Below are 23,337 nucleotides of genomic sequence, written 5' to 3' on the forward strand. Positions count from 1 at the left end.
TATTGGAAGGACAGGTAGAAGGAAAAAATTGTGTAGGCAGGCCACGTTTGGAATATGTAAAACAAATTGTTAGGGATGTAGGATGTAGAGGGTATACTGAAATGAAACGACTAGCACTAGGTAGGGAATCTTGGAGAGCTGCATCAAACCAGTCAAATGACTGAAGACAAAAAAAACAAACAAAAAACACGTTGATTCGCTACGGAAACGATAATAGCGTTCCTATTCCGGACGAAAACCATGATTTGAAAGAAATAAAATGTGTATTATTTCCCCGGATAAAAAAAAAACTAGAAAAAAGTGAAAACAAAAATTTATCGTAAATCTTCAATTTGATGTTATTTATTTATTTCATTCTCATTAGCCTATAAACTAGAAATGCTGTTTCCTAAAATTAAGTAAGTTTTTATGAATTAAAATCCGATATTTACTGGAAAATAGCTAATTAAAATAAAACTCATTAACCTTTTAATTATAACGTGGGATTTTTTTCAGTGTATCATTAATATAATAATTATATTTTAAGTATAAGTAGCTGCGTGACGGGAAAGTCCTACTTTCCCGTCAAGCTGACGGGTGTTATCAGCTTTTTTTTTTATTGTTATAAAATATTATTTTTCTTTCGGAAATTTCTCTATCATTATATATCACCAGTTTTTAAAAATAAATAAAACTTTTTTTGAGAAATTTATTTTTACAATTATTACACAAAAAAAAATATTTTTTTTTGAAAGTGTTTTTTTTTTCAAACGGCTATCGGTAAGATCACACTCATTTTAGAACTTTTTTTTTTTTTTTTTTTTGAAAGTGTTTTTTTTTTCAAACGGCTATCGGTAAGATCACACTCATTTTAGAACTTTTTCCCATAAAAATGGATTTTTTTTGAGAATTTAGATAACACGGTCAGTTTTTGTTGTACGGGATAGACCCAGAGACTTCTATTATTAGCGGTTGTCGGTGGTTACAGGACTGTCTCGCGAGAGGCAGTAACTGTGATCGCAGGCATCAAACCAGCGGACATTTCGGCTACAGAGCGTAGCCAGCGGTATATCTCAAAGAAGGCAGGTCTTCTTACTACCGGGCGTATGCGGGAAATTGAAGACCAAGGTTTTGACGCTTGGCAAGTTAGGTGGGCCGACTCTTTCACGGGTCGATATACGCATGGTATTTTTCCAGATGTTAGGGATTTGCGTGCTATTAGTTGGGTTTCCCCCAATCGGTATATAACTCAATTTCTTTCGGGACATGGTGCCTTTAGGAGTAGTTTGGCTAGGTTCAGGTTGGTTGATTCCGGGTTATGCCCGGAATGCGGAGTCGAGGACACAGCGGACCATGTCCTGTACACATGTCCCCGGTACGAGGCTGAACGTACCAGAGTTGGTAGGGAACTCGAGAGAGTGCACTCCTTTTTGGATCTGCGAGTCAACTGGAGGACTCGCAGTGAATGGACGATAGTGGCTAGCTTCCTGAAATCCCTTGCCCAGGGCAGGGCGGCAGAAGGGATTTAGGTAAGAAGCCCGGGCGGTTAGGTTCCGTCTGGACAGTTGATTGACCGAAGGTAGGCGCTTAGGCAGCGTGCCTCGGTAGATGTGTTGGTGGTATGATATTAAATACGCTGTCGGCGGAGTTGCGGCCGTTGTCGGCGGGCGGGATTATTCTCTCCCGGTGGATGCGGTCGCGCTCCGACGAGGGCATAAATGAGCTAACGACGCTGTCGGCGGGGCCTCTCTGGGTACTACTTCGGTGGTATGTGGGGGAGTCCTGGCGGCAGTCTGCGAAAGATGGTGAATGTCACGCGGGACTCCGTGATGGCGCTGTGCGGGGGTAGGCGTTAAGTCTCCTCTCCCGGGCGGACCGGAGCGTAGTTAGATTAGAAACTCATTTTGAGTATTAAGCGGGGTTCTTAAGGGAACTAGGTCTAAATTTCGATGTACAAACTTTAGTGGGAAGTTTATTTAAGAGGTTGTTAGTGCGGATCTGAGACATTCAGAAAGTGGCTCTTTTTAGTAGGATCTAGGCGCGGGGTCTTCTTTCCGCAGTTAGGTTTCCTAGCTTAGTTCTTGAGGGCGACGTGGTAGCTGCAGGTGTCCGTTGTCTTCATTCTGAAGGCATAAACACATAAATCTATCTCGGGGTGAATCTTTACCGATGTAGATGTCCCTCGGGGCATCTGCATCGGTGGCATCTCAGCGGGGCCTAGACTGAAAGCTGTGTGGCACAATCAGTTTGAGGGCGAGAAGATGTCCTCCGTTAAAGCCACTACTGGCTAGGAACGGAGGGGGTGGTGTAGCGACCGGACACGCTACGAGGTGGGATCTTCTCCCCTCGGGGGGGAATCGAGATGTACGGGATAGAACCTCCGTTAAAGCCACTACTGGCTAGGAACGGAGGGGGTGGTGTAGCGACCGGACACGCTACGAGGCGGGATCTTCTCCCCTCGGGGGGGAATCGAGATGTACGGGATAGAAAAGGTTTTAATGTAATAGCTATCGATATTATCGTATGAAAGTTTTATGAAATAGAGACTGTTCCCTTCCAGTGAATTGCAAAAATAGATAGTTAAAATTAGATTTTTCAGACGGGGTAAAAATAGGTGGTATTTCAAACGATTATGCATTACTCAATTTTTGCAGCACAACTACTAAAAATTACAAATAAAGGAAATTTTGTAGGTTTTTAAAAACAAGTACCTTAATTTTTTTTTTCATAAAACAAATACTTGTTTTTTGCAAATACATAGTATTTGCAAAAATCCAATTTCTTTCTCCTCCTACGTTCCATAAACTGCCGATTCTACTGGTAGTGGTATTTATTCATTAACATAGACTAACCCTCCCTAACGATTAGAATTTCATAATTTATTTTACAATTAGAATTTTATAAACAGTAGAATTCTTATTTCTCGAGTACCAAAAGAATTTTTTTTAAATTTATTTAAGGAATTACCAGTGGCGGCTTGTAGAAAAGATTATTGGGGGTGCTGCTCCAGAAAATTTTTTCAGGGCCATGTTTTCTGTAAAATAAAAGAACCGAAAAAATATATTAACTAGAAGAGCTGGAAGCAGGATAATAATCTAACTCTACACTTTATCACATTCAAAAATATACCACACGGGTTTTAAACACATTGCGCTTGAAACCGTTTACGGTTAAACCGAATAAATAATAAAATGTCAATACAGATAATATTTTTTAGTATTATTAGATAATAACTTAATAAAATTTCCGCTTAAAACACTATATTCCAACGGTGCTTAATTTAAATTTCTATGTTCACAGAAACAAATACATAATTAGTTTTTACTAATTACCTTCTCTTTCACCCTTCCAGCATGTTTTTAGACAGATTTGGCGATCAAAGAGTTCTTGCTTTCCGCCATCTTCTGATCACTACTGAAAAAGCAACTAACCCGCTTTCATATTCCTTCCACCGACTAAACTAAAAATGGGAACAAACACGGAATTTTCCATACACACGCGGAGTAAAAAAAAAAATACCTTCCACCAGCACGTCAGGTTCGGCATTGCAGGAGCGACAGTGCTCTCTCTCCTTCACAGCTTTGCGTGCAGCTTCCTATGTGCGCATGCGCACGACAGTCAAACACCACGTCGATGGAACTGTGAAGGGCACAGTTCCATACAAAGAATTTGTATATTTTTCATAAACTGGGGGATGGCTACTAACATTAAGCTTAAGGATTATATGTTTTACAAATATAAAGAAAGAATTAAAGAAAAAGGATTCATTATATTAAATGTTATCGATAATATCAAGTGGAAATAGGGGATGTTGCAGTTCCACAGTACCTATACGCGAGCCGCCACTGGGAACTACGACATTTTACTGACGAAAATTAAAAACCCATTGCATGTTTTTTTCTTGAACTAAGTTCATGAACCCTTCTTTATTGATAATTTAAAAAATATATATATTAACTAATTTATTGGTATTACGCAAAACTTGTTAAACGCAATATTTTTGTACAAAGAATGTATAATTTTTAATGGGACTATATATATTTAGTTTATTAAAAAAATTTTTAGGATATTTTTTAATGTTAAGTATTGCAAGAAATAAGTTTTCAGTTCAAAAATAATCTTTCACGGTTTTCTTATGTTCTGGTTGAAGTGTTCTCGTTAACTTATTTTCTAATTGGAAGACTGAAGATGAAACTGTATCCGGCATTCCCAATCTTGTTCCTTCAACTCATCCGACTGGATCTAAACTGGTACTAACTTAATACGATCTTGGAAGGGGTGTGGACATGTCAGTTCATATCATCATTCGAACCAGGCTCAGTTTAATTTTTACATTTTTACAATATCGTTATCAGGTGAGGATTCTGTAAAAAAAAACCAACTTATCTTCCAGCGCGCCGTAATTATGAAACTTCATATGGGGTCGTAATTTTAAAATGTCTTAATATCATCATTAAAAAACATGGCATCATTGCCGGCGGACGGGGAGGCCCGTTTGAGTAGACAACCCCCTGAACTGTGCTTTGCTTTGGTGTAGATCAGGCCCTGGGGGTGGGGTGAAAAAAAAAACAAAAAAAAGTGACATTAAAAATCTGATGTGGACATCCACATGACTTCCTTATACGACTATTAAATTACTTACATACATTTTTTTTTTTTTTTTTTTTTAATGAAAAGTACATAACATTTTATTTCATTAATAACTTCTGGTATTTTTTCATAATTTTTTTTTTATTGTTATTGAATTATTATTATTTATCATAATTTTTTTTTTTACTATCAGAGGTTAATAATTATTAATAAATCAATATATTTAAATTAAAAAAAGGAGTTAAACAAAAAAGAAATGAAGTCGAATTCGAACCAATGTGCCTTTCCCTTGTACGATGCAAACTTCCATTTATTAAAATTATATTAATTAATAATTTTTTTTCATGTCATTTGTAAGTAGTGCACATCATTATATAAACATAATTACTTTGAAAATCCTTTTCATGTTTGTCAGTTTGTACCATTAATAATAAGTAAAACCTTTTAAGAATTATATACTTTTGAACAAATAAACTGAATTATTTGCTATCATTTGACTATGACAAGCAAATTTTTTTATTGCCCTCCCTTGTTGAGCCACACACAAAAAAAAAATTTAGATGAATTTAGAGACTGAGTTACTTTTTTTTTGTTATGTTTTGTTTGTGATGTTTGGCATTAAAAACTGCTTAAACTTAAAAACTTATGAAACAATAAATATGACCAAATTTTACAAATACAAAATTTTTAATGACTTCAATAAATTTTCAGACCCTCCTGCAACCATCTTCAGAAATTGGTGATACTGTTTTCACCATAGTGTCACTTTTTATTGCTGGTAGTTTTTTTTTGTGTGTTAATATATTTCATAATATTCAGCTGTCTGAAGAGGGGTTATTTTTGTGTATGTGTAAAATATCAAGTTGTTGTCAACATTAACAAATTTGTGTCAAAGAGGTGGAGGTTGATTGTTGTTATGGGACCTTCTAAGTGTTTGTTTTGTTTTTGTTTGAAACTACTTCCTGTTTGTCCAATGTATCATATCCAGATTATGTTTGTCTCATATCCAGATTTTTTAAATTTATGATCTGTTTTCTGTTTATTTATATTAATATGGTATATTGATTGTTTTAGTTATCATTGATTTTACTTATATATTTCACAAACATAGAATATATGCAAATCTTCCCAACATTAAATATGACCTTGGCATTCTACACATACACAAAAATGGTGCACACTTATATATTATGAATTTTATAAATAAAAAAAAAACATAACTAAATACCAAATTCCCATTTTAGCCTTTTTTTAACTTTTTCATATTTCCAGTGGAAAATCTAAAGTAATGGAATTCTGTGGTCAATTTACTGCATGTAAAGATAGATATAGGAAGTTTAATAATAGAATAAGTTTCACCTTATATTCTCTTGAAATGTAATGTATCTTACATCGGTGACATTGATGTGTTTAAAAAATTTGAATGTTTTAATAGGTTGAATTGTACTGTACATTTTTTGTCATTGAAGAACAAGTTTACATCAGAGACCTTATTGAAATTTTATAAAGTTTTATCACTTTCCCACCTGTTTTTATAATAGTGAAACATGGATGTTAACAAGCCTGTGTAAACAAACAATATCAAAGTACCGAGATGATGCTCCTAAGGTCAGAAACTGGTTGCACTAAATTAGTCAGGAAACTAATGTAGACATCAGAAGTGAACTGAATCTCCAACCTCTGAATGACAGAGATGAGGAACGTAGTGAAAAATGGTACAATTAAATACAAAATATGGAATCCAGAAAGAATTACTCTTATAATTGATGACTGCTTTCAAAGAGGAAGAAGTTTGGGATGGCCGAGAAAGCAATGGAAGTACCAGTTTTTATTAAAGGAGGTGCAATAGGCTTTTATGCCTTACACTTGTGAAGAATATTCTAACTACTTGTTCGCTAACTCAAACAAATCACTAACAATAACACCAGCTGATGCTAGGATGAAAACTGCAGCACCAATCACTGAAGATGGTCATAAGACAACTAAATAACATTTTAAAATAAATTATTGAAAACATTGATTTTAACGTTTTTGATTTGGTTAGTAATTTTAAAAACTGATTGTTTAAAATATGATATTTTTATTTTTTGCTTTAATTATATCAAAATTGCTTGCTCATCTGGGGTATAATGGAGTAATATGATGTAAAATTAATTATTTAATAGAATTTATTTTATCATTATAAGAAAAATTCATATTTCATTGAGTAGTTTGAGGCATGAGCCGTTGTTTTATAATCTCTGTCAAAGACTTTCAAGCAGTTGATCTAAATCTTGGAATTACCATAATCAAATTTTTCTTATCATAACTTAGTAAAACAGAAAAGAATAAGGAATTACATCAAACCAGCGAATTGATTGATAACTCCAAACAATAAAAATTCTTGTAGCTCTTTCTTTATTTTAATATTTTCACTTGTAATGAATTATGTTATGTGCTCCTCTAATATGAAACGTTGATAAAAATTATCCATTATCATCTGATAGACAGCAGTATTTATCTAAAACGTAATTGCTGTTTTAAAAAAATAAAACAGAAAACAACTGATTAAATTACTACATAGTAGTAACTATACTTAATCTTCTACAATAGAGCACTTCAGCATATGCCAGTACAATGAATGCAGTTTATAGAAATTCTGAAGCATTACATTTTTTATAGAAATATATGTCAGTGAACCCTGAGGTTGCTTTGAAAAAAAATTAAGTAAAGAAATACATTTTTTGGAGTACAAAGTTTTTATATTGTGCCATATCATAGGATTCGCTGGTGGACGATTAAGATATTAAAAATTGTTGCAGTCCAGATGCAACACAATAGCCTTCAGTGAATTGTTACTGCTTCAGGCCATCTTAATAAATGGGAATACACCTCAACAGACACGTGATTCAGAATTCCCAGACCATAAATATCATTTAAAAAAATATTATTTTAAAGTTGTTCATTTAAATCTTTTGGCTTGAATGTTGGTTATCAATGCCAAATTTTAAGCCATCTTACAATCTAGAATTTTTAACTGCCAGTTATATGCCATTAGATAAATCCTAGTTACATTAGATTAGTTTCACTGTGTTGGCAGTTATTTCCTTTTAACTTTTTGTTTTTTCCTGTCTCTTTTTATTAAATAATTTATCTTTTGTTTGATATATTTTTGGGCTTAATGCATTAAGAGGAGATCGTAGATGTAAGCTTTGAATATCTATTGCATGTAATTTTTCAGATTTATTCTTTAGTTAAAAATGTAGACGTTATTGTATGTTACGGTTATTGTTTATATTATAGTTTGCAAGTGTTTATAAATTTAGGTCTGTCAATTCTGGTATAATACCAATCTTGTTATGTAATTATAATTAATAGTTTTAGAGTGATCTATTCATTTAGTAAATATTTTTTTAAAAATAAGCACAGCTGCTATAACATACGTATATTTTATTTTTCAATGTAAAATGTTGAATAGAAATTTACTTTGTCTACAAAGTATTGTGTGTAGTTCAGACTACTTACATTTTACTTTCACATTGCATAACTATTTCACAACAGATAATTTTTTTACAAATTTTGTACATACAGATTGTTTGGTATAAAGAGGAAATTTTTTTCTTTGTTGTCATCAATCACTTACTTGACTTGTTTTTTACACTTCTCCTGTTTTTTAAACTATCTTCAAAAAAATGAGGGTATACTCAATTCAATCTACTTATGAGTTTTTAGAAAAACAGAGTCTAAATTGGTATAATAGTGGCTCAAGACTTTTTATTAATATGTATTGATTTTATTTCCTTTTTTTTGTCCTTTATTTTGTACATCAATTTTTTTATTACTTTTTTGCTTATTTATTATGAATTGTATTATATTAATGCAGTGCTGTATTAGTGCCTAGCCACAATACATGTATAAGTTATTAAAGAATTTTAATCATTTCACTGCACATATATATATTTGTGCAGTCAAACACACATAAAAATAAACATATAAAATATATATATTATATACATAATAATATTTTAATGTGTGATTTTGAAGTTTTTAAAAACTTTTAATTTTAACAAACTGATAATGAGGAATTCCTCTAAAACGCTACTGGTATGTAAATGAAATAAGAGAAATAATAAAATAAGGTAAGAAATCTTATTTGATTCTGTATTGTGGTGGATTGTTTTGAATTTTGTTTTTGGTTTTAATCAATTAGGACACAGGAAGATAGGGACAATAAAAGAATTGATTTTACTAAATTAATATATATATTAATATCAAAGACAAAAGTATAAACAGTTTATCATCAAGAATATAGAATTCAGTAATGCTTCTTACCTTATGCTTATTGTCATTTCATAATAGTGCTTTCGAGGGTTTCCCTCATCATCAATTAATAGAAAGTTTTCTTTTTAAAAAAAATCACACATTAAACTTAAAACATTAAAATTGTAAACATAAAAATATGTAGTCATAAAAATTTAAAAAAAATTTGTTATGTGGCTAGCCACAGATACAGTACTGTACTGAAATTATTTGAATTTATATAAATTATATAAATGTGATGTTATATAAAGCCGATTTGATAAGAAAGTCATTATCAAATTCTATTTGTACATTAATCAAATTAAATTTTTGTCTATACTTGTAAATATAATATTTTTTCTTAAATATTTAATTTTTTATTATTATCACATCCTTTTACAATTTCTTTTATATTTAATTAGTATCCGAATCGTTGATTAAATGTTTATTGATTATTAAATGATCTGCAAGATTGGAGAAACCTAACTTAAATGTCCTGCAAAGATCTGAAAGATCCTGTAAAGATCTAAAAGTCCTGCAAACCTTGCCTCAAACGATCTACTAGTTTTCCCAATATAAGTATTGTTACAATCATTGCATGTTATTTTTATAGATACCACACAAATTATCAGGATCATTATCAACATTATGGATTGTTAAATGTTTTATTATATGATTGTATGGTCGGTTTATAAGCTGTTTTGTATTTTTTATCATTTTTAACAACCAAATTTTCAATAATGTTGTTAGTATAGGTTATATAAATATTTTCATTACTTTCAACACTTTTATTATTTATTTATAGTTATCAACGTTGTTTCATTATTAGATTTTAATTTTACTTTTTATAACTATTATCCATTCTTTCCTGCCATACATTTTATATCTATTTCTGAATCTAGTTTTTCTTTATTATTATGTGAGTAATATATTACTTTATTTAACATGTTTGTAAATGTTATTTTTATGTGCGCAAGGATGATTCGAACTTCTGTTAATAGTTATTTTATTAATTGTTGGTTTCCTATGTACGGATGTTATAATTTTATTACTTCAACATAAAATATAATATTATACGTATAATTATACAATATAATTTTATTTCTACGTCAACATCTAAAAAATTTACTTTTTTATATTTGTCATATATATTTTAATATATTTATATTTTAATTGAATTACTAGTAGAAATTTTACTGGGTTTGATTTTCTGTGCTACAACTGGTGATCTTGTGATATGATGATGAAGCGCTTGGTCTTTCATTATTTTTATCTATGTAAATTTCTGTATTTTGAAGTATTTGTTGTATTATTTTATTTTTATTGTATATATTTTATTTTATATGTTGTATTTTAATTTTATAAACAATTATGACTTGTTCATACTTATGTCGCGTGCCGTCATTTGGTATTTAAAATGTTATGCTACAACACAAATAAAATAAAATAAAATGAATAAATATATTAACCATTGTGCCAAAGATTCACTTTGGCATAATGATTAACTTCTTTCTAATATTGTTTCTAAATCTATTTAAAAATATTAATTTGAAAATATTTCACGCAGTTTACTTTGAATGATAGGAATAAATATTTCTTTTTTCTTCTTTAATACTTGGCAACATTTCAGGTTACCAGTCAACTGTAAAACAAATTACTCCCACAATCATTGAAATGCATTCACTACTTTATTTATTAATTGGTATGGTTGTTATATTTATTACTGTACCATCTCCATCATCTAGATATTTGTGGGATGGATTATTATTACTTTCTGAGGATTTTAGTAATGTCAGAATGGATATTTTGTTTTATATATATGAGCCATATTTCAAATCAAAATATTTGTGTCATATATATATATATATATATATATATATATATTCACTTGCATTAGATATAAACAGCTAATTTTGTAGTATATGTATATGTTAGTGCCATTATTGTCACAGGTGACGTGAAAGTCACTTTCAAAAATAGCATGACCATTCCCAAGAATAATAAGAGCCCATGCTAGGCTTACTGAGTAAAGTGAACAATGAAGTGGTCTTCTGTTGACTTTTCATTGACCCTATTATGCTGTTGTATAACATCTTTTCCCGTCCTTTGTAATATTACTACCCAAACAGCAAAATCTCCAACTTCTGCTGTGTGTATTGTGTTCCCCGATCTTCAATATTTAATTCTTCAATTATCATCCTCTCTGGCACATTTCATTACCCTTGTTTTGGTTTTAAATGTTTATAAATTTAAATTTTTTCCTAATAATAATTTCATTTTGTTCATTATTTTTTTTTTAAGTACCTTTGGTTTCTACTAATCATACTCCATTTTTTCATAATCAGAGCATGGCTGTATTAAAGGATTTTTAAAGTTTATCCAAGGGAAAAAGTGGTCGTCTTCCTTTTACTTATGCTTTTATGTTCATCCATCAGTTTTAGTATATTTTTCATTACCTTTGATTTTCTATATCTACTCCTCTCTTAGCATAATTATTTTTTTAAGTTTATTAATTTAATTATTACTTAAAGTTATGTACACTTATATGGTAAATAAATGAATTGAAAAAGTATTCACTGTTTAGAATGCTTTGATGATTGAAGTCAGTAACAACACATGTTAATGTGTGAGTCATGGACGCTCAAAATTTTTAGATAAATTGTACTTATTGGAAAGAATTTCTACAGTATTAACTTATATTCTGAAAAAAACTTTCAGTAACATTTTGCAAATTATGACAATTTTTTTTCTTACATATTTTCTGTAGTAATAAAAACAGTGATAAATGTATTTGATATTTAATCTTTTATATTCATGTGTTATGTTTTAGTTGGTGAAGATATGAAGTTAGATGGACATGCACCTTTCTTTATTGTACACCTTAAAGACACTGAACTTCTTGAAAATACATATCTTCGATTTATGATCAAAGTTAAGGGAGCACCCAACCCTGACGTCAAATTGTAAGAATTCTATTTACATCTGTTCACTATTCTATGTTATTTCCTTCTCTTTCTATTTTTACTGCTTTATTTCTTTTTAGATTCAGGAATAAAATTATTAATTGACAATTTTGTTAAATTAAAATTAACTAAAATCGATTTATTTACAAACTCAGGAGTCAGTATTTTATAGTACTGGTAACAAAATAGTTCAAGCATTTGAAAGCTTATATATTGAAAACTAATTTTTTTAGGGAGCAATCCTGATTTAATCTGTTGAATTGATTTATATTTTTTCCAACACATACAGTTTAGTTTTATCCAATTTTGTCAATTAAGATAGAAATTTGTATGATTTGGTAGTAAGTCAAATCTTAGATTGAAAGTAAGCTTTCAAAGCTTACTTTCAATCTAAGCTTTTTTTATTGTCCAGTAAATTGTAATGTGAAAAGATAAAGATGCTACGATTTGCTGATGATATAGTAATTCTAGCCGAGAATAAAAAGGATTTAGAAGAAACAATGAACGGCATAGATGAAGTCCTACGCAAGAACTATCGCATGAAAATAAACAAGAACAAAACAAAAGTAATGAAATGTAGTAGAAATAACAAAGATGGACCACTGAATGTGAAAATAGGAGGAGAAAAGATTATGGAGGTAGAAGAATTTTGTTATTTGGGAAGTAGAATTACTAAAGATGGACGAAGCAGGAGCGATATAAAATGCCGAATAGCACAAGCTAAACGAGCCTTCAGTAAGAAATATAAGTTGTTTACATCAAAAATTAATTTAAATGTCAGGAAAAGATTTTTGAAAGTGTATGTTTGGAGTGTCGCTTTATATGGAAGTGAAACTTGGACGATCGGAGTATCTGAGAAGAAAAGGTTAGAAGCTTTTGAAATGTGGTGCTATAGGAGAATGTTAAAAATCAGATGGGTGGATAAAGTGACAAATGAGGAGGTATTGCGGCAAATAGATGAAGAAAGAAGCATTTGGAAAAATATAGTTAAAAGAAGAGACAGACTTATAGGCCACATACTAAGGCATCCTGGAATAGTCGCTTTAATTTTGGAAGGGCAGGTAGAAGGGAAAAATTGTGTAGGCAGGCCACGTTTGGAATATGTAAAACAAATTGTTGGGGATGTAGGATGTAGAGGGTATACTGAAATGAAACGACTAGCACTAGATAGGGAATCTTGGAGAGCTGCATCAAACCAGTCAAGTGACTGAAGACAAAAAAAAAAAAAAATTGTAATGAAGATAATGCTTTCTTCAGAATAAGCAGGTTTGTGACTTGTCACAGATACATTTCATTGCTTCTGACAAATATTTGTATTAAAATTAAATTATAAATATTAATTGAAATTTTTAAAATAATAATTACATTACAAATTATCTTACACTATGGCTAAACATTATATATTAAATTATAAAGAACAAAATTACACATATACTACACATTATACTTATTACAACAAGTAGTAAGATTAAAATTATATCAATTGAATTTTTTTTAACATCTAAATCATGTAAAAATATTCATAACATTATTACAGGCTTTAACTTTTACAAAACTTGTGTGATAAGATATGAAAAGATCTGATTCTGAACTTTTATCTCCATGCTTAATGGTATAATTATGGAATTTTTTCTATAACAAAATGATAATTTATTTCTGTATAGATTTACAAATTTTCATGTATATAAATTGAAGATAAAGTAACTCTTTAAGCTATAAAATGCGGTTAACAACTTTGTTTGGATTTCAGATTCAACATTGCTCTTAATTTCTTTCCTGAAGTTTAAATTTATTTTTAGCTTCAGCTACAGCCCCTCAAAATTGTATACCGTATTAACTATAGATATAAAATATCCATGTAGACCTCTTTTAGAACTTCAGATGAAGCTGCATTGACCATGTGACTTGATGCATAAATTGAAGAAAAAAGTCTTTTACTAGTAATTATATTATGGAATCTCCAGTCAAGATATTCATTAGATTATTATTAAGAAATTTTATCTCATAACAACTGCAGTTTTAATTATGTTTAAATTTTTGCTCTTACCAGATTTGTTAGATTTCTGGACATGATTAGTTCTTTGAAACTGTTCTACCTATAATTTGTTATAGCCTGCATTATTTTTAAAATCAATGGGGTACTAATAGGTTATTGAAAATATTAAACTTTAATTAATTTATTGTCATCAATCCATTTAAAGTTCTGTTTAGTCATTTCTGTTATTGCAGTGATGGTATAATAATTTTGTTAGTCTCATAAAAATTATGATTGGACAACAGCCTGTTTGTTTTGTAATAAAATCTGTCCACCTTAATTTATTCTCATTGTTTCTCTTTTGTTTTATATTATTAATGTTTCATTAAAATTGGTATGCTATGTGTCCATGTGTTTATATTTATTAAGATTCTGTAGAAAATGTACTATCTGTTGTAATCATTTCTGTATCTTTAAAAAGTCCTGAAAATCTTATGGTTTTTTTTGTAGCCCAATGTTTTAACAAAATAAAATATTTTGATTCACAGTTTAATATTGTTATTGATGTTTTATATATATATATATATATATATATATATATATATATAAAACCATATATTACCATATATATATATATTGATTTTGTTTCATATCTCGGTTTATAATTACCTCTTTAAATTCTTTTTTGTGACTTCCTGTTTTCTAATTTTTTTTTTTCAATCCTTTTTTAACCACACTAGGGCAACCGGTAACCGCCTTAAAGACGTTGCCTCGGTTGACCTAATGTGACGCGGCGATTTCTAACCATCCCCCATCAGCAGTGTCCATCCATCGGTCAATCACCCGGCAAGGTCCCTTCTGGATCACCAAGAAATTGCGACCTCCGCTTCTGGATGCCGCAATGCCCCTCCCCAGAAGAGCTACCCTTCCCATCCCTACCTCAGTTATCTAAATATTATGACTTGGAATTATCACTACCAATTCAATAACAGTATTTCGCTTACTCATATAAAAAAAAAGTTTTTATAATTTAGACATTTAAGAATATACATTATATAATTTGATATTTAATTATTTATGTTATTATTCTATTTCCATATATGCTTATAACTATTATTTTGTGGTTTTGTTTGTGAAGCTACAAAGATGACTTGCTAATCACAAGTGTTCATCCTAGAGTGTCTATTGTCAAAGAAAATGCTGATAAAGGATTTTATGAGTTGGTAATTGATGATGTGCAACAGGAAGATGCCGGCAAATACAAATGTGTGGCCAGTAATTCTCATGGTGAAGTGGAATGTGAAGCAATTGTTACTGTCACTGGTCAGTTGCATATGTTTAATATTCATATTTTTGTCTGTTTCATTTAGTTAATCAAATTTTAATTTAAAAATTCCACTGGAAAAGTTTAAAATTTATTACACTGACTCACACAGGGATCTCTAATTTGCTTGCTTGTTGTAAAGGAGAACAGCTAAAAATACTAAGATACTATTCGGCATTGTAGAATTTTTTTAATGGTATTTGGATCTGTGTGTAACGTGCTAAAAATTGTGTTTTAAATATATCAGACAAGTACAGGGTAAATTAATAGCAATCAGTTAAGAAGCTCAGTAGAAAGCTTATAAATTCTTTGGGCTGAATACAATTGCATATTTATAATTTTACATAATGCTTATTGGAAGATCAGTTATAATGATGTTGAAGTCTGTGGGCAGGTTAATGATTGTAGAATTGGTGCTTTCATGTTGCATATTTTTCTTTTTTTTTAATTCTAGAATCTGATTTGGTACATATATAATTTTTCAGATTTGAAAATTGATTTAATTTTTATATTTTACTACTATTTTTACTTTATTATTTTTATGTTTACTATGTTAATTTATTATGATTGCTATTTTTTACATTCTTAAAATATATATATATATATATATATTTTTTTTTTTTTATTGAAATGGTTTTACTTGGTATAATAGCAAACACTGTCAATATTAAAAAGAATTGCTGATATAAGCATCACCCTTAATATTTATATAATACAAATAATCATTTTAGTTACATGGGCATTATACTTACTGCTTTTAAGAGAGCTGTGTAATTTGTAATTTTCCAAAATTAATATTTCTACAAATGCATTCATTCAGTATGTTAATATAAAAAAAGTAATAAATAAGAAATTTATTATCTAATCTTAATGTACATTGTTGAAAATTAGCTTTACAAGATACTGGGGATTTTCAATCCATGGAAAAAGAATTATGGAATGTGCCCATCAATGAACACATTGACTTGATTCTCTTTGACTTTTATTGATGTCTTATGTTGACTTGCATTATGTTAACTTTTAAGATATCTTTTGGTGTTATCTGAATAATAAATTATGAAAATAAATCTTACTCTCACAACTTTTATATAGAGAAACAGCTATTATTTAGTTTTAGCCTTGTCTCCATAGATAAATTGCTGGTTGTGTCCTTGTTTCGTGTATCAATTTTTGTGTTCATTTTGTTTACAAATGCTGTGTTTATTACCTGTTTCGGAATGGATATGAACATTTTCAGTCATGTGATTGAAATTTTACATAATTTGTCTCTCAAATATATTGAAAATACTTTAATATACTTTTCAATTTTAATTTATTTCACCTAGAAATAAAATAACCGTTTTCTAAACATTTATATTGCATTTATTACCCTGTTTTTTTTGTAAACAGAGTAATCAAATTGTAGTAGAATTCATTTTCAGAGTAAATTTTCATTTTATTTATTAGAATTTTAGAAAGTAACTTCAGCGTTTTCTTTTAGATGTGTTAGAAGTAAGATGTTGCTTCCTGTATCAAAATAACACAGGAAATAGCGAGAAGATATAAATAGCTTATCTAATATTTTCACATTCAGTTGGATGGCACCAGGCGTATAATGATGTCCAGTTTGCCAGCTGAAATTAGTGCTAAGATATTTTAAAGTTCAAAGTATTTAATTATAAAATGTTTAATTATTTAATGTATAATTATGTGAATGCTTAAAAAAATTTTAAAGTAGTTTACACAATACCAAAATATAAAAATATCTAAAATTGAAAGCCTCTCAATTTATCTGTTTAAAAATAATTTTTGTACACTCTCTCTGCTTTAAACAAAATGCAAGTTTTGGCTTTGGGATTCAAAGCTATAATCATAAAATTTTTAAAATACTGGGGTTAATTTCATCCCCTATTGGTAAAAAATAGTTTTTGCCACTTTTCCCTCGAATGTTATTATATTAAAAGATTAATAATCGTTACCACCATGCTAAAATAATGAATATTATAATGAAAAAGTGCATTTTTCAGATTCGTCAGTTTACAACTAATCTAAACATCCTGCATCTTGTGGTAAATTATCCAATGCATGCATATCTCTTTTAGGAAGGCTAGTTTAAACCTTTTCAATTTTACAAATATGCATTCCTATATAAAATTTAATATTGAAACTGTTTTTTAGCTCTCCTGAAAAGTTGAGTTTTCACATTTGTTACTTTAGTATGCTGGGGACGAATAACCATAGTAGATGTCTGAGCTTCCAATCATGTTTTTTAAAAAATTAAAATATTTGTCATGAAATAACAGAATTTATAAAGCTATATGATTTCTGATCGCAGGAAAAATTAGATAGAACTGAAATAAAAAAAGTTTGCTTTAGATCACTAATAGCCAGAATCACTGATTGAGAGAAATGTTGTATTTTATTCTTTATGATCTTTTTGTTTTAATTCATACTTATTAATTCTCTTTACTCATTTATAACAAATATATGTTTTTCTTATATGCTTTCTCTTGACACCAATTTTGATTAATATTTTGTAAAGAATTGATAAATATTGTTGTAAAGAATTTACAACAATTCGATTTATTTTTAATTATATATCCAAATTTATTTTAAAATCTATTAATTTATGTGTAAAAGAAAGTGTCTTGATTAACTGACTGAGTGACTCGTTAATGCACAAATCAAACTGTAAACTCACCTAGGTAGGTAGGAGGGTACATTATTTTTTATAATTTAGGCACTCATTAAGGAAGGATGTTGGAAACCTTCCTCTTACAAGGGGTGAAAAGGAGAGGACAACATTTTTTATAAAAAATCTCTATCTCAGGACCTGAAGGAGTTATAGTTGTGAAAATTGGTCATTAGATTTTTGTTTAAAAACAAAAAGGCACATGTTTCACTATTTTTCAAAACGCAATTTGGAGGGGCTAGGGGGTGAACCAAAATCTTGTATGAAAATTCTAAATCTTTGCAATTTGTAATGAGTAATAATTGTATTCTAAGAGATGACTCCAGTCCACTTTCTTCATCATTTATTGTTCAAATTCAGTGTGAACTATTTTTATATGAAGAATATAAATGAAAAGACTTCAGTTTCCTCTTAAGCAGTATTCCACCATGACTATTAACAAGTTCCAGGACAGGCTGTGAAATTGGTGGCAATTTACCCATGAGAAGATTCCTTTCTCAAGAGCAGTTTTAAGGTAGCCTACTGGAATAGGCCTCTGTGAGTAATTACTTGGAGTGAGCTCACTTAACTCTCTGGTCATCTCATATCTGAAGGGAATGTAATTTACAATGAGATGTACTCAAATTGATTTTTTCTGGTGCTTTCTCCTTACGTAAAGGAACGTATCGTTTGCGAATGCTAAATATTGCTGGTCAACTAAGTCTGCAGTGTACAATTCATTCTCACGATAAAGCCAATCACTAGACGCAGTTTGACAAGATCAAAATCCTCGCCAAAGTAAATAGATTAATTTGCCAATATGATCACTAAAATATCAATCTCCAATTATGGTAGAATTAAAACAAAAATCAATGTTTCTTTTATAAACTTATTCTAGGTGCAAATCCAAAATCCACAAGAGTGAAGCCACATACAACAGCTAGTTTTTAATAAATTATTTGAATTGATGTTTAAATTAATTTTAATTATGTTTGTAAATTTTAGTTTTTACTACAATTATTTTAGCAAACTTTTTTGGCAATTATATTTAAAATTTTAATTTATAATTATATCTATTTTATGTTACTCTCTATTGGTATGGAACCATCTTTTTAATAATAGTTTGTCAGATTCTTATGGATTTTAGACAAAACTCAACCACTTTAAGTTTTCAACCGTCATATAAATACCTGGTGATATTCACACAACTGTTCGTATTATATGATACTTATATCAAGGAGAATTGGTTCAGTTGTATTGAGTTATGAGAACACTGACATACTAACAAACTTATTTCCCTCCTTATTGAGAGTTGATGGCATGTGAAATGACACTGGTCTTAAAGGCCATTTTTAATATTTACAAGAGTTATTGTTTGTTACCAGTGTTTTATTTCATAAAACTATTAATTTATTTTTAACCATTATAATACTTTTAATAAGTAATTAATAACAGCTCTTTGACATTTTTTCTGTGTACTAAATATGTCTGTTCTTAATTATCAAATAGTTTTGCATTTTTCATTCCAAATAATGGTACAATTTGAATAAGTTTATGTTAGAAAAATTCTTTATATACATTAAATTTATAAAACTAATTTGGAAGTAATTATAATTTTTGCTTTTGGTAAATACTGATGAATTATTAAAAAAAAAACTCTTTGAAACTTATCGTAATAGTTCAATTAAATTAAATTAGTAATTGTTATTTATATGGGAAAATGTCTGAAGAAAGAGAGATAAGTCATAAGTTCTTATTATTTTAATGAGTATCACAATAAGAAATCATGGGTGCAATTAACTTTATTTTTTAAAAGCATGGTTTTAGAAGAGAAAACTGAGGACTTTGAACTTTAGAAGTTTACATTATTTTGTTATTAAAATTTTTGTAAATTATGATTATTTTAAAATAATTAGAGTGATTTTACTTGTTAATCTGTTTTTCTGTAGTTCCTCTGTCAGTAATTGAATCATAATAGTTTTAATTAAGGCGTAAATGTTTGGAAATATCTTGTTTATCTCCTTCCCACATTTATAATGATTGTACCTTTACTACTATGTTTGTTCTCATTAGAACTAAATTTTGTAAATTAATGTGGTTTGGCTTTTAACCAGACAATAAGTTAACGTGTTATTTTGTGTAATCCATAGAATGCTTTGTTTATATCTTAGAATAGAGATTGTTTTACTGAAACTTGTCTGCGCTTTATATATGTTATGCAGTTTTACGTAGAACATCTGTTTTTATTTGAAATGATCATTAAGCTGTATATAACGTATTGCAAGCAGTCTAAATATAACTGCTCTTTCACTCTTAGTTTGCCCTGAATATTTATTAACATATGTATTTCTTATGAAATGTGATTTTCTTAATTCTGAATGTTTAATTTTAAGTTCTTTTATTTTAATAGAAATTTAATTTAAAACTACGGTTTAATTTAAACTCCTATGTAAACTTTAATTGTTTTAACTTGAATGTCAAAGTCTATTGTAAACTAGTTTAATATATACAATTTTTTTTTCCATAATAGTTGTTTTAAGTGTATTTCTTGGCAATGCTAAACCGTTTAAAAAAGTTTTCTTGTAATTATTTCTTTATAGTTATTACTGTTTCTAGTTTTTACTTTCTATTTTTTTTCTTAGTACAGTAGGTTTTACACTGTAAAACCTACAGTACTATTTAATTTAATTTTTAAAAATTAAATTTTAATATATAATTAAAATTTCTGTTAATTATTGTAACATTTATTATAGAATTTAATGATAATCTTGTCATATAATTATCAGCTTATGCTTTGACAACACAAAGTGAGCATTTTTAATGAAAAGTTAGAAAGAATATATTTATTAATATTATATGTTTGTTACCTTACGTATGAATTATAGGAGAATAGGTTTCTTCTTTTTCTGTTTTTGTTTGTGATTAAATTTAAATAGATACAAATGAAACTTTAAAAAATATCTAATGAATAACTTATCAGATTATGATAAACAATCATAATTAGCTGCTTTAGAATTGTATATACTTTTTAATTAAACTTTACATGATGAGCAAGCCACTATTGAACATTGTGTGGGCTACACAATATCTGGCATACTTGCTAGCCTTGTTAATTTACTTCTATTTTTATACCTAATTATGGTAATTTCCTGTGTTCAATATTTTTCAGTAGCTGGAATAACGTTTGTTATGTTTGTATCATTATTTTGTTTAATTTTATAAAAAGGCTGTAGAAGCTAAGATAAAAAATATATGAAATTCCAGAAGTGCCTCGTATTTCAATAAAATTATAATTGTGTATTACTAAGGGGCTGCGACCCCTGGCCGTTTCGTGGCCAGTATTTCAGTGTTTTTCTTAACATGTCATAATGCAGGAAGAACCAGTGTTTACTCATATCTCGCCTCAGAGGTGAGGAATAATTTTGGGTGAGACCTCATCAGGTGTGACTTGATTATCTGAGTGTTTTAAACCATTGCCCATCCCAGTAGATCAATTAGGTCTCAAATTATTGCAGTTTCAGAATTTTTCTTACCATTTTATAATATAAGGTGAATTAAGTATTTTATGGTGCTGTTCTTATCAAGGTTTTATCGTGGTTTCTCCTGATGCATCCAGGCAAATTCTTTTTATTAAATAATAAAAACATTACAATATCAAAAAAATCAAAATTATATTGTGTAGTATAAACATAAATTTTATAAAAGTATGTAATATACAATTTATAAAAGCATTTAATATTGGTATAGGGCAAGCATTTATATTTAAACTTCCTACAACTGAGATCTCTATTTTTTAATTAATTTTTTTTTTTTCATATATAGTAGGCAGTCATATATGAATTGCAAGTCACTCCCAAAAATGACAGTCATTTACAAGAAAATCCTCTGCTAGCTTGACTAGGGGTATATTTAATATAACATTCTTCACAGAGTAAAAAATGTATAGTTTTATGCCAAGCATTATCAGCATCCTGAATGCAGATAGCGCTTGAATGACAAAAAATATGTTAATGGCTTTGCTTAGTAACATTTGCCATTACAGAATATTGACAATAGAATATGTTTGAAGTGGAGTAATATTTTCCATCGCAGAACATTGACAACGTAGTATGTTTGAAGCAGTATAGATGATTGGTAACAGTGTTGATCGCTTGACAAGATACAAAGAGATTTGTGATATATCATTATCAACTTCAACTTATTACAGTCGTCAATTACTGTTGTACACAGCAAGTTCAGGAACATTTTTAATGGACTCTATGTTGCAAGTACCTTTTGATAAATTTAATTTTTTAATATTTAACACTGATTGTACATCAGCTAGTTAGGATTAATACAATTACATTATAGTTAACAAAAAAATGTTGCATAATTAATATTACTTTTTCAGATGAGAAGAAATTGTTTGAGGGTCTGGAAGAATCTGAATTATTAGCACCTGGTGAAACACCTCACTTTACATGGCTGCGAGATGGACAACCGTTTGATCCTGAAGAAAGGTTTAAAGTTCTTTTTAAGGTATTTACTACAGTTGTTTTCTTTATTATTTTACATTTCTTCATACAATAGCTTAAAAATTCATGCTTAAAAATTTATATTTTTTGAAAATTAAAACTAACATTTTTACATCATGTAAGACATTTAGCAATCAGAAAATTGAAATTACATGTTAAAGTATTTCTTTTAAAATACATGTTAAAGCATGTATGAGGTTATAATAATAAAAATTAAAAATATTAAATCTTATTTATTTTACTTATTACAGATTTTATATAAGTAGCTCTAAATTGTTTATCATGACAATTTATTTATGTAATGAATTAAAAATAAATGCATTAATTTTCTTTTATAATTACAATTAAATAATCTGATATCTATTGCATTGCCTTGCCCAATTTAATCCCCATGTTAAATTGATATTGTAGTCAATAAAAATTATTTAATTAGAAATGATTAGAAATGATGTATTTTTAGCACACATAACATTAATAAACATGTATTTTTACAGTCCACTTCTACTGTGGGTGTTTAATGTTGTATGTGTAATTATTTTGTAACTTGGGTAGGTTCTGGAACTGTCCTTGTCGGTAGCCTTGACTATTCTTTAGATTTATTTATGAAAAAAAAAATATAGAGATCTTAGTTGTAGGAAGTTTAAATATAAACACTCACCCATCTACCAATATTAACTGCTTTTATAAACTGTTCTGTCTATTTTTAATTCTTGACGCTATATTTTTTGACAAATTATTCTGCTTGTGTCCGTCTCTTTATTTTTTATTTTTTTTCATTCTTTCTCTTTATCTCCCTCATCCTCTTTATTTTACTTTGTATTTATATGTACATACAGAGTGTTCCATCAGGAAACGATATTATTTTAGAATTTGATTCTAAAGAGAAAAGGATGAAAAAATTCTTATAAATGTGGGTATAGAAATAATTTGCCGAAAGACTTCATCCTGATTTCTGCTCTATAGAATATATAATACATTTTTTTGTCACTAATTGTACTAAAAAATGAGTAAAATTTTATATCATTTGTCCTGGAAATTGTGAGAAAAGAATAATTCTCAGAGTT

At 29.1% G+C, this 23,337-nt stretch overlaps 1 protein-coding gene across 5 annotated transcripts in view; it reads left to right on the forward strand.

Moving 5' to 3' along the window:
• Positions 1 to 23,337, forward strand: part of Obsc (Obscurin) — a 613,188-nt gene that overhangs the window by 416,671 nt on the left and 173,180 nt on the right. For all 5 annotated transcript variants that reach the window (XM_075359431.1, XM_075359430.1, XM_075359429.1 and 2 more), the window contains 3 exons: positions 11,678 to 11,810; positions 14,924 to 15,108; positions 22,150 to 22,277. In XM_075359431.1, coding sequence (XP_075215546.1) covers positions 11,678 to 11,810; positions 14,924 to 15,108; positions 22,150 to 22,277 — 446 coding nt within the window. The remainder of the gene's footprint in view (positions 1 to 11,677; positions 11,811 to 14,923; positions 15,109 to 22,149; positions 22,278 to 23,337) is intronic.

The sequence above is a fragment of the Lycorma delicatula genome, chromosome 3 (genome assembly GCF_047948215.1).
Source record: "Lycorma delicatula isolate Av1 chromosome 3, ASM4794821v1, whole genome shotgun sequence".
NCBI classification, from domain to species: Eukaryota; Metazoa; Arthropoda; class Insecta; order Hemiptera; family Fulgoridae; genus Lycorma; species Lycorma delicatula.